Source organism: Anomaloglossus baeobatrachus, chromosome 1 (genome assembly GCF_048569485.1).
Source record: "Anomaloglossus baeobatrachus isolate aAnoBae1 chromosome 1, aAnoBae1.hap1, whole genome shotgun sequence".
NCBI lineage: Eukaryota > Metazoa > Chordata > Amphibia > Anura > Aromobatidae > Anomaloglossus > Anomaloglossus baeobatrachus.
The window spans coordinates 965,271,794-965,289,961 of NC_134353.1; the positions used below are offsets into that span (position 1 = coordinate 965,271,794).

The following is an 18,168-nucleotide window of genomic DNA, read 5'->3' on the forward strand; positions in this document are numbered from 1 at the left end:
GAACATCTTGGCCGACAATCATTACTGGTTGGTAACACTGTTAGACCCACGCTACAAGGAGAACTTTATGTCTCTTATTCCCGAGGCGGAGAGGTCAGCCAAAATGCAGCAGTTCCGGAAGGCCATAGTCACGGAAGTAGGCCAAGCATTCCCCTCACAAAATGCTAGTGGCATAGGTCAGGAATCAGTGGACAACCAAGGCGTACAGCCGAGAGGGGCACAAGTCCAATCCGCCAGAGGTAGGGGAACAGTCTTTAAGATGTGGGACAGTTTTCTCAGCCCCTCACGTACCACAGCCCCTGAGGTGCAGGGTAGTGCCACAAGAAATCCTAAGTTTGCCCAGATGCTCAAGGAGTACCTTGCAGATCGAACAACTGTATTCCGACATTCCTCTGTGCCTTACAATTATTGGGTATCCAAGGTGGACACGTGGCATGAATTGGCTCTCTACGCCTTGGAAGTCCTGGCCTGCCCTGCCGATAGCGTTTTGTCAGAGCGTGTTTTTAGTGCCGCAGGTGGAAATCATTACAGATAAACGAACCTGCCTGTCAACTGAAAATGCTGACAGGCCGACTCTGATCAAGATGAACAAGGGTTGGATTGGGCCAGACTTCACCACACCACCAAACGAGAGCGGAATTTAACGTTTGTAACGGGAATTTGCCATGTACCTCCACTCACCCATGGGTACACACTTCTGGACTTTGGATAATCGCTGGACTGCTCCTCCTTCTCCTCGTGCGCCACTATGATGACAGTTACAATAGATAGGCCGTTGTTTCAGGTATACCCCCAGTGGTAAATTTTTTCGCCCATTCTTTCAGAATGGACATTACAACGACAGGAGACCCACTCCTTTGCAATGGGAACAATGTTTTGAGGCCCTCATGCACGTCTCTATCCAGGGACAATGTGGAGCCTCCCAATTTTTGGCTGCCCTGCCAAAGGGCTATACTACAAAAGACCCACTTTCTTACAATGGGCACTTCAGGTTTACAGGCCCTCATGCACGTCCCTATTCAGGGACAATGTGGAGCCTCTCAATTTTTGGCTGCCCTGGCAAAGGAAAATACTACAAAGACTCACTTCCTCAAAATGGGCACAGACTCAAGAGGTCTTCATGTACGTCTCTTCTCAGGGACATCGGAGTGCCACACAATGTTTTCACGTAAAATCTTTCATGTAATCTCCAAAAGTAACATACACCAGCTCTATCTCACTATTGGGTATGTGCCCTTAACATTTCCGCCATGAAAATTAATTTTGGTGTCATTTTGGAAGGTTTTCTGGCGAGTCCGTAAAAATGGCGTAAAACGCGGACAAAATTGTTCACAGCTGTGACTTTTGAGTGATAAATGCTTCAAGGGGTCTTCCCCATGCTGTTGCCATGTCATTTGAGCACTCTTCTGAGACTTTTGTGACATTTTTAGGGTTTCTACATGCTGCCGGGGGTCATTTCAGAAAAATACTCGGGTCTCCCATAGGATAACATTGGGCTCGGTGCTCGGGCCGAGTACACGAGTATCTTGGGATACTAATATAGTGCAAGCAACTGGCCAAACCGCTTGTCAGGTACCGTATTTTTCCGATTTATAAGACGGACCGGATTATAAGACGAACCCCAAATTTAGAGATAAAAAAGGTAAAAAAAAGTAATAAAAATGGGGTCCGTCTTATACTCCGGTGTTGTCTTACCGGAGGGGGGCAGCAGTGGTGGTGAAGCGGGTCACAGGAGGCAGAGGTTCTGCTGGCACATGCGGCGGCGTCCGTGGAGGCAGGTGCGGTGGCGTCCGTGGAGGCAGGCGCGGCGGCGTCCGTGGAGGCAGGCGCGGCGGCGTCCGTGGAGGCAGGCGCGGCGGCGTCCGTGGAGGCAGGCGCGGCGGCGTCCGTGGAGGCAGGCGCGGCGGCGTCCGTGGAGGCAGCGGGCGAGTGGTGCAGCAGATCAGTGCAGTGAGTGTCCGTGTGTATGCGGTCCCAGTTCAAATGGTGCCTGGAGCGGCGCATGCGCAGATGGAACTCTCCTCCAAGGGCTCCATCTGCGCACGCGCTGTCTCCCGGCGCCATCATTTGAAACTGGGACCGCGTACACACTGGGAAACCTGCCGAACAGCCGCCCACCCGCACAGAGAGGCAGCGGCACCGACAGGCACCCGGCTGCCGCCCGCACCGACAGGCACCCGGCTGCTGCCCGCACCGACAGGCACAGGCACTTGGCCGCACCAGATCGCCGCACAGACAAGCCCCCCAGGTAAAGCTATATTTGGATTTTAAGACACACCCCTCATTTTCCTCCCAATTTTTTGGGAGGAAAAGTGCGTCTTATAACCCGAAAAATACGGTATATAGGTGTATAAAGACTGCACAGAAATAGTATCTGTATCGTTACACATGTATCTGACACAGGTAGAGCTGTGACCACAAAACACCATGGGACAACCTGTCTGAAATCACAGACCCATAAATATAAACCGCATTGTAGATCCCTTCACCATTACACCATGACAACACAGATCATTCCCACAAATAATGCGTTAAAAGCGGCTCATGAAGCACTCGATAGGTTGACTAGCTCGCCGATTGTAAGCAGTGTAACAAATCCGGACAATATACGGGAGTTGTAGCGCCCCACGGGGCCTCAGGGGTTACTCGTCACCGAGCCAGTGGTTTCATGGGGCTGCTGTGACTGGCCTGACCAGGCTCCGTCGGCTACATGTAAAGACAACAGGTGCAAGGTGTCCGATGTGGAAGGAGGGTGAAGGGTCCCTGGGAAGCATGTCACCAGTTTTAGCGGCGAATGGGGTCTCTGCCTCCTCGACTGCCGACCCTCCCTGCGACTTTTCCTCTCCCAGGAGCAGTGTTGGATGGAGAATGCCTTGCAGCGCCACCCGTGGGTCGTGGCTAGGAATCGTCCACCGCTGCGAGATGTGGCTCTCCTCCGGGGCTGGTGTTGATGCAGCGCAGGTAATCCAGCTTCCCCACAGGCAATGCGAGCCCCGTGGATAAGCAAGTAGTAACCACCTGTGCATGAAACGACTTGTGGCCTTCAGTTCGACGTTGTGTCCTATTCAGAGTCTCTCTAGTACGGAGTATAATGGAAGTCAATGGGAAACTGGAGCATTTTTATACACGCAGATATTCAATTGAGTAGAGATCGCTCGCTCGTCAATAGGATATGGTCTTTACAGTCAACTGAAAAACTGGTCAAGAAAGTCACCTTTTGTTCTAAAATGGTCCAAAGCAGCTTCTGTAGTAACTTGGGCTTTACATTATGGCATTCTAGCTGTTCTGCAATATCAATTGGGCCAGGCCTCGCATATAATCAACCGCAGCTGGTTGGGGATCCATTCTGTTCAATTATGCTTTTAAAGGATGTCAGTCAAAGGCCATCAGCTCAAAAAAGGCTCCTCGGACAGACTTTGCTCTAGCCACTTTGTCTAGCAGGTTCCAGTTGAACCCCGGCCTTCACCCTTTAACCCCTATACAGGGATCTGGACTTACTACGGGGCCTCCCAGGTTGCGTCCACAAAGTAGTTGCTGGCCGGAGGAGCGAGCCTGAGGCAAGGATAGTCACAACTAAATACATTATCTGAAGGGACAAAACCAGACAAATCTAGAAGATAAAAATCATAGATCAAAAAGTAACTTCAGTCTGTTTCCTGACAGTGTTCATTGTATCTGACACAGATAAGACCATAAATTCAGGTGGATTTACAGAAACAGATGGGACAAATGCAAGTGAAGATCAGGATAAAGAGAAATTACTGCATCCTCATCAGCACTCAATACCTGGCAACTTCCAGCAGTATCCTGTGAGTTTAAGTAAGATGTGGTACTGCGCTATTGGCCACTGAAGGAAGTAATTTATGCATTATCAGCTGCTAGACTGCAAACCACAGCAAACCAAAGCCCAAAGCAGCAAAACTGCAGAAATCAGAGCAAATTGCTTTTGTGCATTTACCCCAAACCCCACTCCCCCTCTCCCCATCAGTAAAATTTGGCCATATCTGCTTCTCTAAGAAAAGGAACTAAATATCTGGAAAAACCTTGACCCCAAGAAATCAAGTCTGTGGCAGACATGTCCCCGGCACAAACCCTCCATAAATCACCCGCTCCAGGATCAAGATTCAAATTACTCAAAATGTGAGTGCAGTGATTTCTCTGTAAAAAAAAATGAATGCAATTGTGAGGAATATTCTGAAAGATATGAGACTTATGACAAAGGTCAGTCAGCTGTCACTGTCCATTTGCACACCTCTCTGATCTACTCAGAAAATGGCCAAGGTGACAAAATTCCATTAAGGCCAAAAAAGTCACTGCGCTCCCTGCTGAGTGAATTGTCCTGCTCAGGAGGTAGGTGGAGAACTACAAGCTTCTAGTCTGAAAAGAATAAAACAGGTAGAGGCTCTGCTAGACTGGACAGTCATTGAACTAAAATATAGGGGAGTTCATTGCTCCCACAAATTAAGCAGGTATATTTTCTGATTCCCGACAGCAAGACACATCACACATTTCCACTAAATTGTGAGATGTGCGTAGCCATCAATTAAATAGAATATTCATATCTTCCATGTAGGATACTCCAGGGCAGAGATATGAGGAAAACTGAAAGTCTATAATTTTCCATGGGAGGGAGGAGGCACACCCATGGCCAGCCCAATCTTCGGTCATAAGGGTGATGGGAGAGGGGACTTGGGAAGGGGGATGGAGGGGGGAGAAACATTGGTTCTTAAAAACCAGAGCGGATATCTTGTGCGGTCTCTGGGTGGCCTCGTGTGATACCACGTGGGAGAAGTCCCAGGAAACTTGTGGCTCCACAGTGCCTCCCTTGTGCTAGCCAACCACCAGTCATTCATAAGGAACAAGGTAATTTATCCATTGGTGTATCTGTTTGTAACCCTATCCTATCTGTAACTGTACGTGTAACATTCTGTAACTCCCATCTTGTATATAGTGTATTATCTAGTTTGCCCATAAGGCGACTAAATAGAATTTAATCTTCGGCGGTTTCTTTTATCTCGAGTCACGAATCCTATGTCTGATTTCGGCATAGTTATATACACTACCTGGGCTGGATTCTGGCCATATATAATATATATATATAAACCTGCTAGAAGACCAGGCCTAGATCTAACGAGGACCTGGTGGCAGACTACTGCACTGTACTGGACCGGCAGAATTCTGTTCTGCTGGGGCTAGTGGAAAGTTCCTGTCAGGGTTGTGGGAAAGCTGGGTGCTGTGCCAGAGGTTAGGTGGCAGACTGTTCCACGCCCCATGCCAGCTGGGACAGGAAGGGTCAGTGCTACATTGTACACAGCGAACCTTATGTACTCCTTGGGGGCACAGAACGTTGCGTGTTGGTGGAAGTGACGAGGTCGTAACATGTGGTCCCAATATATTATAGACGTCAGGGTGGGGCTGCAAGGTGTGGCGTCACAGATTGGCAGGGTCACATCTGAGCGGAATGGCATCTAAGTGACACCCCCCGGCCTGTGACATATTTGATGCAGCGGTGGGATCTTGTGTGACCCCGCTGGCTGTTTCCGGTCAGCAATTTTTAATTTGAAAAATAAAAATTGCATTTGAAAAACAATTGTGCTCAAAATTTGAGAGAGAGCCCCGTCATCCAAATTACAGCCGCCACCAAGAGCCTGGAGCAGTCACAGAGGAGCAACAAGTGGAGACGCTCGAGGGTTACGTGTGTAAATCACCACTTTTCTGAGCAAAATTCGCAAACTCTGCATCTTTGGATCTATGTAACTTCATGGTTTTCGGTTTTGCTTAAAGGCAAAATATAAAATGTAAAAAGTTGTTTCTAAGCAGTGTTCCTTAAAGAAAAAAATGTAAATAAAAAAATACTAGGGAGGAAAACGCCACACGTAAGAGTTTCTGTATCGGCTGAAGGCGACCGGGTGACTAGCGATGGAGGAAGAGACATGAGGATCATTCACTAAACACCGGATAAAAGCCACAGAAGAGAAGAAACTACTGAGATCATGGAAAGACGTTCCCACATGTGAGGAGAAATTCAGAATATTCTAGAACTTTCCTGATCGGTTTGATGAAATGTGGAGAATAAATCATTTGGTCCGTTTCCGTATGTCCCGGAGACACGGACAGACGTACTCCAATGTTATACTATGTTGGCGTTTACACGTTCGTTTTTCCATACGGTCCGTGTGTCCGTGATACGTTTGTGTACCCGTTTGTTACGGATGCTTGTCAGTTTTCTGCACGGAACACGCACATACGGACCCAATGTTAGCCTGTGGGTCCGTGAGAACACGTACGTGACACGGATGCATCTCAGTGTTGTCCGTTTTTTTTACAAATATGGCAATGATTGTAATTTTTGATCCAGGTGCATGTAATTTTAAAAGTGCATGTGCTAAACTCATTGTGCTGGCTGGACACAGTGGGGAAAGCAGTGTTTGGCTATTTGTCAGCAGCCTTCAAGACATTATTTGCTTTAAATCCCTAAAATATCATGGCTCCAAGAGTTGACACTCGGCGGATTAATTCGGTCATCGAGAGACACCCTGCATTATGGGACACCAGGATGGAAGGATACTGGGCTACAGTTGAGAGGACATGGAAGGTCGTGGCTGAGGATCTATACCCCAACAATGGCTGGGCACGCTGTTCACCGGGGAAACGTGCACAATTTGGCAAGTCCTTTTTTTAAAAATAAATATTTTGCATTGATTTATATTTTACTTTGTATAATGTTTTTAAATTTTTATTTTTTTTTATCCATCATGGGTTCTTCAAACACTGCGACATTGCTAGCGATCACATTAGAGATGTGACACGCTAGAGCGCTGATGCGATAAGCCCAGATCGCACATGCAGCTTTCGTTTTAAAAAAAAATAAGGCCTCTGTGCGTTCTCTGCTGAACGCATCTGCGATATTGATTGTCACAACACTTAGGGTATTTTTTTTTTAAATTTTATAAAGCTTTTGCATTATCAAATAATGTATGCATGTACTTAATTTCGTGTAACACTTATTTTATTTTAATCTTAACAGTTGTCTTAGTCCGTCAGAGATGGAGATCAGCAAGGGACCAATATAGGCGGGAATTCAATCTCATACCCTCAACATCAGCCAACACACGGAAGAGGAAATACGTATACTTTGATCATTTAGATTTACTTCGTCCAATAATGGAGGGAACCGTAAGTATTTGAGTTTTATTTTTTATTCTTCCAACATATGATAAATGTATTCTTATCCACTTTGTAATGCAAAATATAAAAATTACATTTTCTTTTTCACTAATTTATACAATTTGTATTCCAGAACCGATGATAATTTGGATGATTCAGATGACCAACCATCTGCAGCACATTCAGCAACAGCCACATCTGCATCCGAGGTGGACCCACCACATCCTAACGTAACTGGAAGCCATACCCCTGAAAATATCCAAACTGATCATGTCTCAAGTGAGCCTGGTGCCGAGTCTACAGTGACTCAGACACAAAGCACTACACAAACCACTACAACTAATGTTCCACCATCAACCATTTCTCCTTCTGTACCTCGTTATAATCCTAGCACATATCGGGCACGTAGACAGCCAGAAGATATGAGGTCACTCCCTGAAATAATAGATACTCGTGTCATGTCCATAATGAACTCTTTAATGCCTGAAAATGACGTTGAGCGTTTTTGTAGCTCATTAGCATCAGGTCTTGCTAAAGTATCATCAGACCACCAAGAACGTGTTAGAGCAGCAATTCTCACTCTAATTTCAGCATGTCAAACCACACCTTTGCCGAACTAAGTTCTATTAACCATAGAACAATGGCGAACAAATTACAATTCTTCAAGTCTGGATGTGGCAGCACCACTACTAACTCAAAATTTGAGCAACCAGCCATCATCTTCTAGTATAACAAACTTGGCCAATCAAACTGTTCAAAATAGTGAGGCCCAAATGTCATCAATATACCCCAAACATCTGTATCAACTTTGATTGCAGGTTAAAGCACCAACATGATGACACATGTCTCAACCTGCAAGCCAAACATTACCACAAAATTACATACAACAATCACAAGCACAAACATACATTCCTCCCACTAATATTCAAACAAGACCAACACTCAACCAAATATCTACCTACCCACAGTCATTTTACATTGGACAAACTTCTTCTCAACCATTCCTACAGGGTCAACAATTTCCTACACAACTCACATACACACATCATCCCCAAATGCAAACACCACTGATGATTGGTCAACAAATAACCCAACCCATGTATGCCTCATCCTCATGTGTTACAATCCACATCTGGCCCTGATGCAAAATTTAGTCACATGTGTCAATAAGACACAAACAACTACCTGTGTTACCCAAACAACCTCTGAACCAGAAGGAAATATCAATTTGTCACAAGAGTCAGTTGTAAGTCATGATGACTACATAGACTAGCTCATTATGTTGTACATTTGTTTTTTTGGTTTGGGGGAATTTTTTTTTTTGGTACCAAAAAATTTAAACAAATGGTAAAAATATTGAAAACTCTTAATATGGCTAACAATATTGTGCTTAAAATGTTAATTTCAATAAACCATTGACATTCTAAATGTCATATTTTAATTGTTCAAGAAATGTCTATAACCATAACAAAAGGTTTTTTTGTTTAAAAAATTAAAAATTACCTTCTGATTGGTTTATTTTCAGCTGGAGTTAACTAGAAAACAAGCTTAATTCAAAAATTATGAATGTTTTTATTTTGATTTTAAAGACGTTTTGGTTTCAATCATATGATGGTTAATTAAAAATGTATAACATCTGTGTGTTCTATATCATTAGTTTTGCAATAAACATTATTTGGAACATCTGCATATTTAACCCTTTAGTGACGGAGCTAATTTTCACCTTAATGACCAGACCAAATTTTGCAATTCTGACTTCATGAGGTTATAACTCTAGAACGCTTCAACGGATCCCGGTGATTCTGAGACTGTTTTTTCGTCACATATTGGACTTCATGTTAGTACCAAATTTAGGACAATATTTTTTGCGTTTATTTATGAAAAAAATTGAATATTGGCAAAAAGTTTGAAAATTTAGCAATTTTCAACTTTTGAATTTTTATACCGTTAAACCAGAGATTTCTGTGACACAAAATAGTTAATAAATAACATTTCCCACTTGTCTACTTTACATCAGCACAATTTTGGAAACCAAATTTTTTTTTGTTAGGAAGTTAGAGGGGTTCAAAGTTTATCAGCGATTTCTCATTTTTACATCAAAATTTACAAAACCATTTTTTTAGGGACCACATCACATTTGAAGTGACTTCAATAGGCCTAGATGACAGAAAATACCCAAAAGTGACACCATTCTAAAAACTGCACCCCCCAAAGTACTCAAAACCACATTCAAGAAGTTTATTAACCCTTCAGGTGCTTGAACAAAAGCAATGTGGAATGAAAAAAAGCAAAAATTAAATTTTACCTAAAAATGTTGCTCTAACCCAAATTTATTCACTTTTAGAAGAAATAACAACAAAATGGACCCCAAAACTTGTTCCCCACTTTCTTATGAGCGCGCCGATACCCCACATGTGGTCAGAAACCTCTGTTTGGACAAATGGGAGGGCTCGGAACAGAAGGAGCAATATTTGAATTTTGGAAAGCAAAATTTGGCTGAAATAGATTGCGGGCACCATCTTGCATTTACAGGTCCGCTAAGGTACCTAAACAGAAGAAATCCCTCACAAGTGACACCATTTTGGAAACTAGACCCCTTAAGGCTCCTATCTAGGGGTATAGTGAGCATTTTAGATCCACAGGTACTTCACAGATTTTGTTAACGTTACGTTGTCATATTGAAAATTTTAATAATTTTCTCAAAAATGTTGCTTTAGCATCAATTTTCTCACTTTTTCAAGAGGTAATTCCAAAAATTTGACCTCAAGGTTTGTTAACCACTTTTTTATGAGCGCGGTGATACCTCACATGTGGTCTGAAACCTTTGTTTGGACAAATGGGAGGGCTTGGAACGAAAGGAGCAATATTTGAATTTTGGAAAGGAAATTTGGCTGAAAAAGATTGCGGGCACCATGTCACATTTGGAGGACCCCTAAGGTACCTAAACAGCAGAAACCCCGCACAAGTGACCCCATTTTGGAAACTAGGCCCCTCAAGGAATTTATCTAGATGTTTGGTGAGTACCCTGAACCCCCAGGTGCTTCACAGAATTTTATAACGTTGAGCCATAAAAAAAAAAAATAAAATTTTACCACAAAATTGTTATTTCAATCAGGTAGCTTTTTTTTTACAAGAGTAAAAGGAAAAAATTCAGCATAACATTTATTGTGCAATTTCTCCTGAGTTTGGCGATACCTTATATGTGGTGGAAATCAACTGTTTGGGCGCATGGCAGGGCTCGGAAGGGAAGGAGTGCCTTTTGACTGCAAAATTGGCTGGAATCAATAGCGGACGCCAGGTTGCATTTGGAGAGCCCCTGAGGTGCCTAAACAGTGGCGGTCCCCCACAAGTGACTCCATTCTGGAAACAAGACACCTCAAGGCTTTTATCTAGGTGTATAGTGAGCAGTTTGAATCCACGAATACTTCACAGAATTTGATAAGCTTAGGTTGCCATATTGAAAATTTTCATTTTTTTTCACAAAAATGTTGCTTCAGCATCAAATTTCTCACTTTTTCAAGAGACAACAACAAACCGTGGACCCAACAGGTTGTTATCCAATGTCTTATGAGCACAGGGATATCCCACATGTGGCCAAAAACCTCTGTTTGGATAAATGGGAGGGCTTGGAATGGAAGGAGCACCATTTGAATTTTGGAAAAGTTGAAATAAATTGCGCGCACCATGTCACATTAGCAGGGCCTCTTGGGTACCTATACATTAGAAACCCCCCACAAGTGACTCCATTTTGGAAACTGGACCCCTCAAGGATTTTATTCAGGAGTATAGTATGCATTTTGAATCCACAGGTACTTCACAAAAATGTTGCTGTAGCAACAAATTTCTCACTTTTAGGCTATGTGGCCATGATCCAGCGACACGGCGTCCAGTACACAGTGTCAGCCTTCCTGCAGAGATGTGAGTGTTGTCCACGGGAGAACGCAGCTGCCCATGCCCACGATTTGGGTTCAGGCTGCTGTGGACTTTAGCTCTATTCTACGTGCAGAGAACACTCTCGTCTCCGCAGCATAAATGGACATGCTGAGGCTCGGGAAGCTGCACCACAGGTCGGTTTATGCTGCGGAGAAAAGAAGCACAGTGGGCACGGGATTTCTAAAAATCCTTCAACTGTGCTTCTACTGCACAACGCAGCGTTATGGACGCAGGGAAAACACTCTGGGCCCAAACGCTGCAAACCCTGATTGTGGGCACACAGCCTAAAATGCTACAATGGATGAATGGATAGATGTCAAACATATATAACGTCCCACCCCACTGCATATTCTAAGCTGGCGCCCTTTAGTGCCTTTCATGTGGCACTAAAGGGTGCCTAGCCTTGTATTTAGCCCAAAAAGAAAAAAAATAATTAATTAAAATAAATGACGTGGGGTCCCCCCTATTTTTGATAGCCAGCTAGGGTAAAGCAGACAGCTGTAGCCTGCAAACCACAGCTGACAGCTTCACCTTGGCTGGTGATCAATTTGGAGGGCTCCCCAAGCTGTTTTTTTTTTTAATTATTTATAAATAAATAATTAAAAAAAAAAAAACACAAATGTAGGGTCCTCCCAAATTAGATCACCAGCCAAGGTGAAGCTGACAGCTGGGGTCTGGTATTCTCAGGGTGGGAAGAGCCATGGTTATTGGACTCTTCCCAGCCTAAAAATAGCAGGCCGCAGCCGCCCCAGAAGTGGCGCATCCATTAGATGCGCCAATTCTGGCGCTTCGCCCCAGCTCATCCCGCACCCTGGTGCGTTGGCAAACGGGGTAATAAATGGGGTTGATACCAGGTGTGTAATGTCACCTGGCATCAAGCCCAGCAAATAGTTATGTCACGGCGTCTATCAGATACCCGACATAACTAATTGACAGTAATAAAAAAAAAAAAATTTGAAAAAACACTCCCCAAAACATTCCCTGATTGACCAATTTATTGAAAAGAAAAGAAAAAAAAAAATCCGCTGTAATCCATTTGGACGTCCCACGTCGACTCTGGACCTTCTAGAATATGGGGGACACGTTCAGGGAACGTATCCCCCATTTTCTAGTATTGCAGACCCTCCATTTGAGGAGAGTGGGTGCAAAGAATCTGCACCCACCCTCCCTGGGTCACAGCTGCAGTGTGCCGAGCAGCAGCAGCAGCCAGCGTCCTGAACACAGGAAGCTGACAGCCGCGCTCTGCACATGTGACCGGCGTCTGCTGTGAAGGAGCCGGAGGAGGGGGCCGCGGGGGATCAGCGCTCCGACAAGTATGTATGACACCGGGGAACACCGGGTGGATAGGGGGGGACCCGGTAGGGCCTAGGGAGCAGGTTTCTGTCGCATGTGTTATGGCACATACGACAGAAACCATAAGAAAAGTGTAAATGCGGCCGGCGCGCTGCTGTGCTCGCCGGTACGCGCGGCCATCTTGGATTTTCGGGAGGGGGTTGGGGGTCGGGGGGGGCACTTTAGGGATACCGAAGGGACCGGAGGGAACCGGAAAAAAGATTTATCTCCCTTCTGGCATGTATGATCATGCCAGATGGGAGATAAATCATTTTTTACCGGCGCGGTCATTTACTATAACTTGATGATCGGTATACGGTGTATACCGTCATCACGTGACTGGGGACCGGAAAAACCGGCCCGAATCATGATCTCCAGGGTCTCAGCTACCCCCGGCAGCTGAGACCCCGGAAATTTTGGGACTCTGGGGGGCGCTAGACCCTTTTTTCCGACCGCCGTTAAAAAGCGGCGGATCGGAAGAAGTACCCTAATTTGTCGCCGTTAAAAGGCGTATCGGCGGTCGTTGAGGGGTTAATTTTCTTTTTTTTTTTCTCTAGGATTCTGAACTGTCATTGACCCTGCCAGACGAGGCTGTGCCGGTCACCCAGAAAAGAGGTAGGAGTTTGAACCTGAGGTTGTGATGTAACAAATTATTCACTGACATTTTGATATCTATGAATTTCAGCTGCTTCCAGCATGGAGGAGCCGAAGCCGGAGGCCACGCCGGAGCAGACGAAAAAGGCCAAGCCCGAGCCACAAAATGAAACCTTTATACTAAAAGTAAGGTCCTGCTCTTCTATCTATGCACAAATTCCTAATTCTCCTCCATACACTTCATCACACTCCTTTCTGTAGGTGCGAGGCCGAAAAAGGTTCAAAATATTCCATCACTTAAATGAAGCCCTGGAGGCCGAGGACAAAATAATACGAGTGTAAGTACAAAGCTACAGTCAGAATAATTGTACATGGGATCATTGTCAGGCTGCTCCCTCCTGACAAATCATCCCGTGCAGATGGGGTAATTGTGGCTGTAATTGCACAGTGATGAGTAACAAGTGTGAATTGGGGCTGGGACCTCTGGAGCTCCCGTTACTGGGTTGTGTAAAGACATCTTATAGTATTCTTCAAAAAATATGTGTCCAAGAAACAACACACACACACATCGGAGTACAAATTTCCATAAAATTCAATTTTTATTAAATATCTCTCTCTCTATATCTATCTATCTATCTATCTATCTATCTATCTATCTATCTATCTATCTATCTATCTATCTATCTATCTATCTATCTATCTATCTATCTATATCTATATCTATATCTATATAAACACAAACAATAGTATAAAATTACAAAATTCATCAATCAAAAGGTATAAGGAGGACCTCTACCTAAAATCCACCCCCCACAACCGTATTTGTATGTGTCCGGATAATACAACCTCTCATAAATATATATTGTTATAAAGGGCAGACAGAATGAGTAGATCCCAGGTCTTATTTTATACTTGCAGAGAGATCTGCTGCCACTAGCTTTTTATATATGCCGCTCCCAAATAGTCCAGGGTAAATGCCATATCCTGTAAAATCATTCAGTCAATCTAAGCAACAAGTTCAAGGCTTACCCATATTGTGGACAAAGATAGGAGCACCGGACACAAAACAGTGGGGGAAGGAATGCAGCTCCCAGTCCCGGACGCGTGTCGCTATCGCTTCTTCAGCAGGATGGAGGCAGGGGCGGAAGTGCGTTCATTCCCCAATTGTCCATGTTAAATACCCATGTGTTATTAGTTAAGCTCCAGGTGATGCGCGCGTGTCAGTGCGGCGCACGCGCGGTGAAACAGCCTCCAGTATTCATGTAAAACAGAACACAGCACTCCAACCCCAATGCGCAGACTCCGGGAGAAATCTACCAGTGATGTCACCGGGCATGCGCATTAAGTAAACGGAGGCTGTGAGGTGTCTACACCCAAGGAGAACTGTCAGGGAGCGCGCGCTCAGACACACCCACATCATCAGGAGCCTTGCGGTGGCTAGACGCAACACAAGCCACATCACGAATCCGTTCAGAGCCACCCAATGTATACTGACCAACAGGTACAAGGTAAACAGAAAACATAAATATATATATTTTCTTTCCATATAAGAATTACAACGGGAAAAAGGCCGCATAAGCCAAATAGTATATCAAGGTCATATACAAATTCATGCATAAAGGTTGATCTTACAATTGTGTCAGGGGGACCGTTCACAAAGGAGTCACGAGGGACACAGTTCCATCCCACAAAAAACTATAAAGATCCCCCTATTTAAAAGAGGGGAGGGGAAGAAGGGAGGGGGGAAAAATTCTCTAGGATTCTGAACTGTCATTGACACCTCCAGACGAGGCTGTGCCGGTCACCCAGAAAAGAGGTAGGAGTTTGAGCCTGAGGTTGTGATGTAACAAATTATTCACTGACATTTTGATATCTATGAATTTCAGCTGCTTCCAGCATGGAGGAGCCCAAGCCGGAGCCGACGAAAAAGGCCAAGCCCGAGCCACAAAATAAAACCTTTATACTACGAGTAAGGTCCTGCTCTTCTATCTATGCACAAATTCCTAATTCTCCTCCATACACTTCATCACACGCCTTTCTGTAGGTGCGAGGCCGAAAAAGATTTAAAATATTCCATCACTTAAATGAAGCCCTGGAGGCCGAGGACAAAATAATACGAGAGTAAGTACAAAGCTACAGTCAGAATATGGCTCTGTGCGCACTAGAAATGTGAAGTTTCTCAAGAAAATTTCTTGAGAAACTTCTGGGAGTGGAAGATCTCCGCACCTGCAGAAAAATCCGCGGCAAAAACGCATGCGGATTTGCCGCAGGTTGGTCCCTGCGGTTTTTTCAGGCTGTAAACTAAAGTTAGATATAAATAAAGCATGTTGAAAAATAAAAAAAAGCCAGAAAAAAAAATTATATTTGATGTCATTTCCTTCTTCATCAGTCTCCATATTCTATGGTGTATTTGTTCTCAATTTACCTCAGGAAAGATGGCAAGCAATGCACTCTCCTTACAGCTCCACACGCCTCATTTTCAACTTTTTAGTGACCGTAGTCACTTTATTACGTCGCCGTAGAGAACAGGTATGCTTTTTTATTTTCCTTTTTTGCCATATAAAAAAAACCTAATTTTTGGTATTAATAGTTTTTTTAGGCCAAAAAAAAAAAAATGTGGATTCATCCGCTTCTAGTGGATCGGGAGACAAAAAGACATTTTAGGGTCCTTTATCAAGATTTACGAAGGTAGGTTTATTTTTTGACTATCTATTCATCCATCTATCCATCAATTATCCCTTCTATCCATCAATTATCCCTTCCATCTATCCCTTCCATCTATCCCTTCCATCTATCTTTTTGTATCTATGTATTATCTATCTATCCATCTCTTTCTGTATGAATATATCCTTCTATCCATCCCTCTATCCATCCCTCTATCCATCCCTCTATCCATCCCTCTATCCATCCCTCTATCCATCCCTCTATCCATCCCTCTATCCATCCCTCTATCCATCCCTCTATCCATCCCTCTATCCATCCCTCTATCCATCCCTCTATCCATCCCTCTATCCATCCCTCTATCCATCCCTCTATCCATCCCTCTATCCATCCCTCTATCCATCCCTCTATCCATCCCTCTATCCATTTATCTTTTTGTATCTATTTATTATCTATCCATCTCTTTCTGTATGAATATATCCTTCTATCTATATTATTCTATCCTTCTACCTCTGTCTGTCTGTAGAAATCCTTTATCTATCTCTGTCTACATATTTATCTGTATCACATTTTTTGATTTATTTTTTTCCAGATTTCCCGAAAAGTTTACTTCTTTTTGTCGCTTGACTATTCCCGCCTTCGATCGACTATTAGCAATTGTGCATTCTGATTTATGTTATGCGGATACCCGGATGAGGAGGTCAGTGTCTGCTGAGGAGCGGCTGCTCATCACCTTGCGGTAAGTATTTTTTAAAAATCCTTTCAAATTTTTATTTTTATTTTTAAATTTTATTTCTGATCATGTGAAGAGTTCATTTCCATGCATGCAATGCTTTCTATTTGTGTCTATTTCTAATTCTTTGTATTTTGCAGATTTCTGGCCACAGGAGAGAGCTACACATCCCTGCACCTTCAATTTCGGGTTGGTAAATCAACCATCTCTGAAATTGTGAGGTGCACATGTGGCGTGATCTGGCAGAAATTGCAGCCCATGGTGATGCCTTCCCCAACCGAGGAGACTTGGCTTCAGGTTGCAGCGGGCTTTCAAACTGTGGCCAACTTCCCCAACTGCATAGGTGCGGTCGATGGCAAACATGTAAGAGTGCAGAAGCCACCGCGATCAGGATCACTCTTCTTTAATTATAAGAAGTATTTTTCGGTGGTCCTCATGGCGGTGGCTGATGCACATTACAAATTTATTGCCATTGATGTCGGTGCTTATGGCAGTACGGGGGATTCTCGGGTGTTGCGAACATCACAGATTGGACTGCAAGTTCTCCAGGATTGTGTAACGCTCCCAGCCCCACAACCTTTACTGGGCTTCACAGATCCACTCCCCTTTGTGATGGTATCGGATGAGGCATTTCCTTTATTGCCAAACCTGCTGCGCCCATACCCACGGAGGGGACTGGATACCCGGCGGAGGATTTTTAATTATAGGCTGAGTCGTGCACGCAGATATGTGGAGTGCACCTTTGGAATCCTGACTAGTCAGTGGAGGATTCTACACACAACCATCCAGTTAGAAACAGAAACCGTTGACACGGTGATTAAAGCCTGTTGTGTTCTCCACAACTATGCTCGAGAGTATAGCTCTCAGCAAGTTGAGGAAACACAGCAGGCCGAATTTAATCCAGTGTTCAACGTGTCTTCGGGAAGACCAACTAACTCGGGTGTGTTGGTGCGAGAATCCTTCACTGACTACTTCATGAGTCCAGAAGGTGCCGTGCACTGGCAATACTCCTGTGTCGGTGATGTGCAGCCGGATCAGCAGACACCCATGGGACAAGGTTAATGGCAAATGTGACGCCCCTGTGCCAGCAGCCGGCGCAGCTCGGATCCGGACCCGTGTGATGGCTAGAGGGATCCTCCAGACCCGTTGGTCACGTGGACACTACCGATGAAAAGGGGACGTTTTTGTACGTGATTTGCCACAGACAGTCTGTGCATGTGATGTGCAGCCAGATCTGCAGACAGCAATGGGACATCTGCTGTACCCTTCATCTGATAGTGTGTTATGTATATACATTTTGCAATATGTATTTGTTTTTTAGCTTAAGGTAATATATGGACAAAATTGCTTGAATTCCTTTTTGCCCAAAAAATATTTTAATTAAATTTAATTCCAAGAAAAATTCTGTTTATTTTTTCCTCCACCAACCAACACATACATATTTGTCAATTGAATTGTTTTCTTGCAACATACCAAAAAATTACATTACTGAAAAAGATATTCTTTAATGACAATATACATCAATAATCAACATCAGCATCAATCTTGTTTAATCAAGACACAAACTGGGTGAGGACCTGAAAAGTTACATACATTGCAATCTGGAGTTCTCACCCGAGCTCCGCTGAGCAGCCGCAACTGAAGTCAAGTTTTGCAAGACTATACCGCAAGCGCTGACTGCTTTCACGGCGATTGCGGTTCAGTTCATGAATCATGACAGCTGCAGACAAGCCATGCTGAAGTACGAA

At 44.1% G+C, this 18,168-nt stretch overlaps 1 protein-coding gene across 1 annotated transcript in view; it reads left to right on the top strand.

Moving 5' to 3' along the window:
- The window catches only part of LOC142262697 (uncharacterized), a 34,673-nt gene extending 16,919 nt beyond the window's left edge, over window positions 1-17,754 (top strand). Inside the window, exons 2-9 of the mRNA XM_075332189.1 lie at window positions 3,664-3,819; window positions 4,018-4,221; window positions 7,028-7,176; window positions 12,990-13,047; window positions 13,118-13,212; window positions 13,288-13,364; window positions 16,280-16,426; window positions 16,561-17,754. Of these exons, the coding sequence (XP_075188304.1) occupies window positions 3,664-3,819; window positions 4,018-4,221; window positions 7,028-7,176; window positions 12,990-13,047; window positions 13,118-13,212; window positions 13,288-13,364; window positions 16,280-16,426; window positions 16,561-17,482 (1,808 nt within the window). The 3' untranslated portion in view covers window positions 17,483-17,754. The remainder of the gene's footprint in view (window positions 1-3,663; window positions 3,820-4,017; window positions 4,222-7,027; window positions 7,177-12,989; window positions 13,048-13,117; window positions 13,213-13,287; window positions 13,365-16,279; window positions 16,427-16,560) is intronic.
- Window positions 17,755-18,168: the final 414 nt, after the last annotated feature.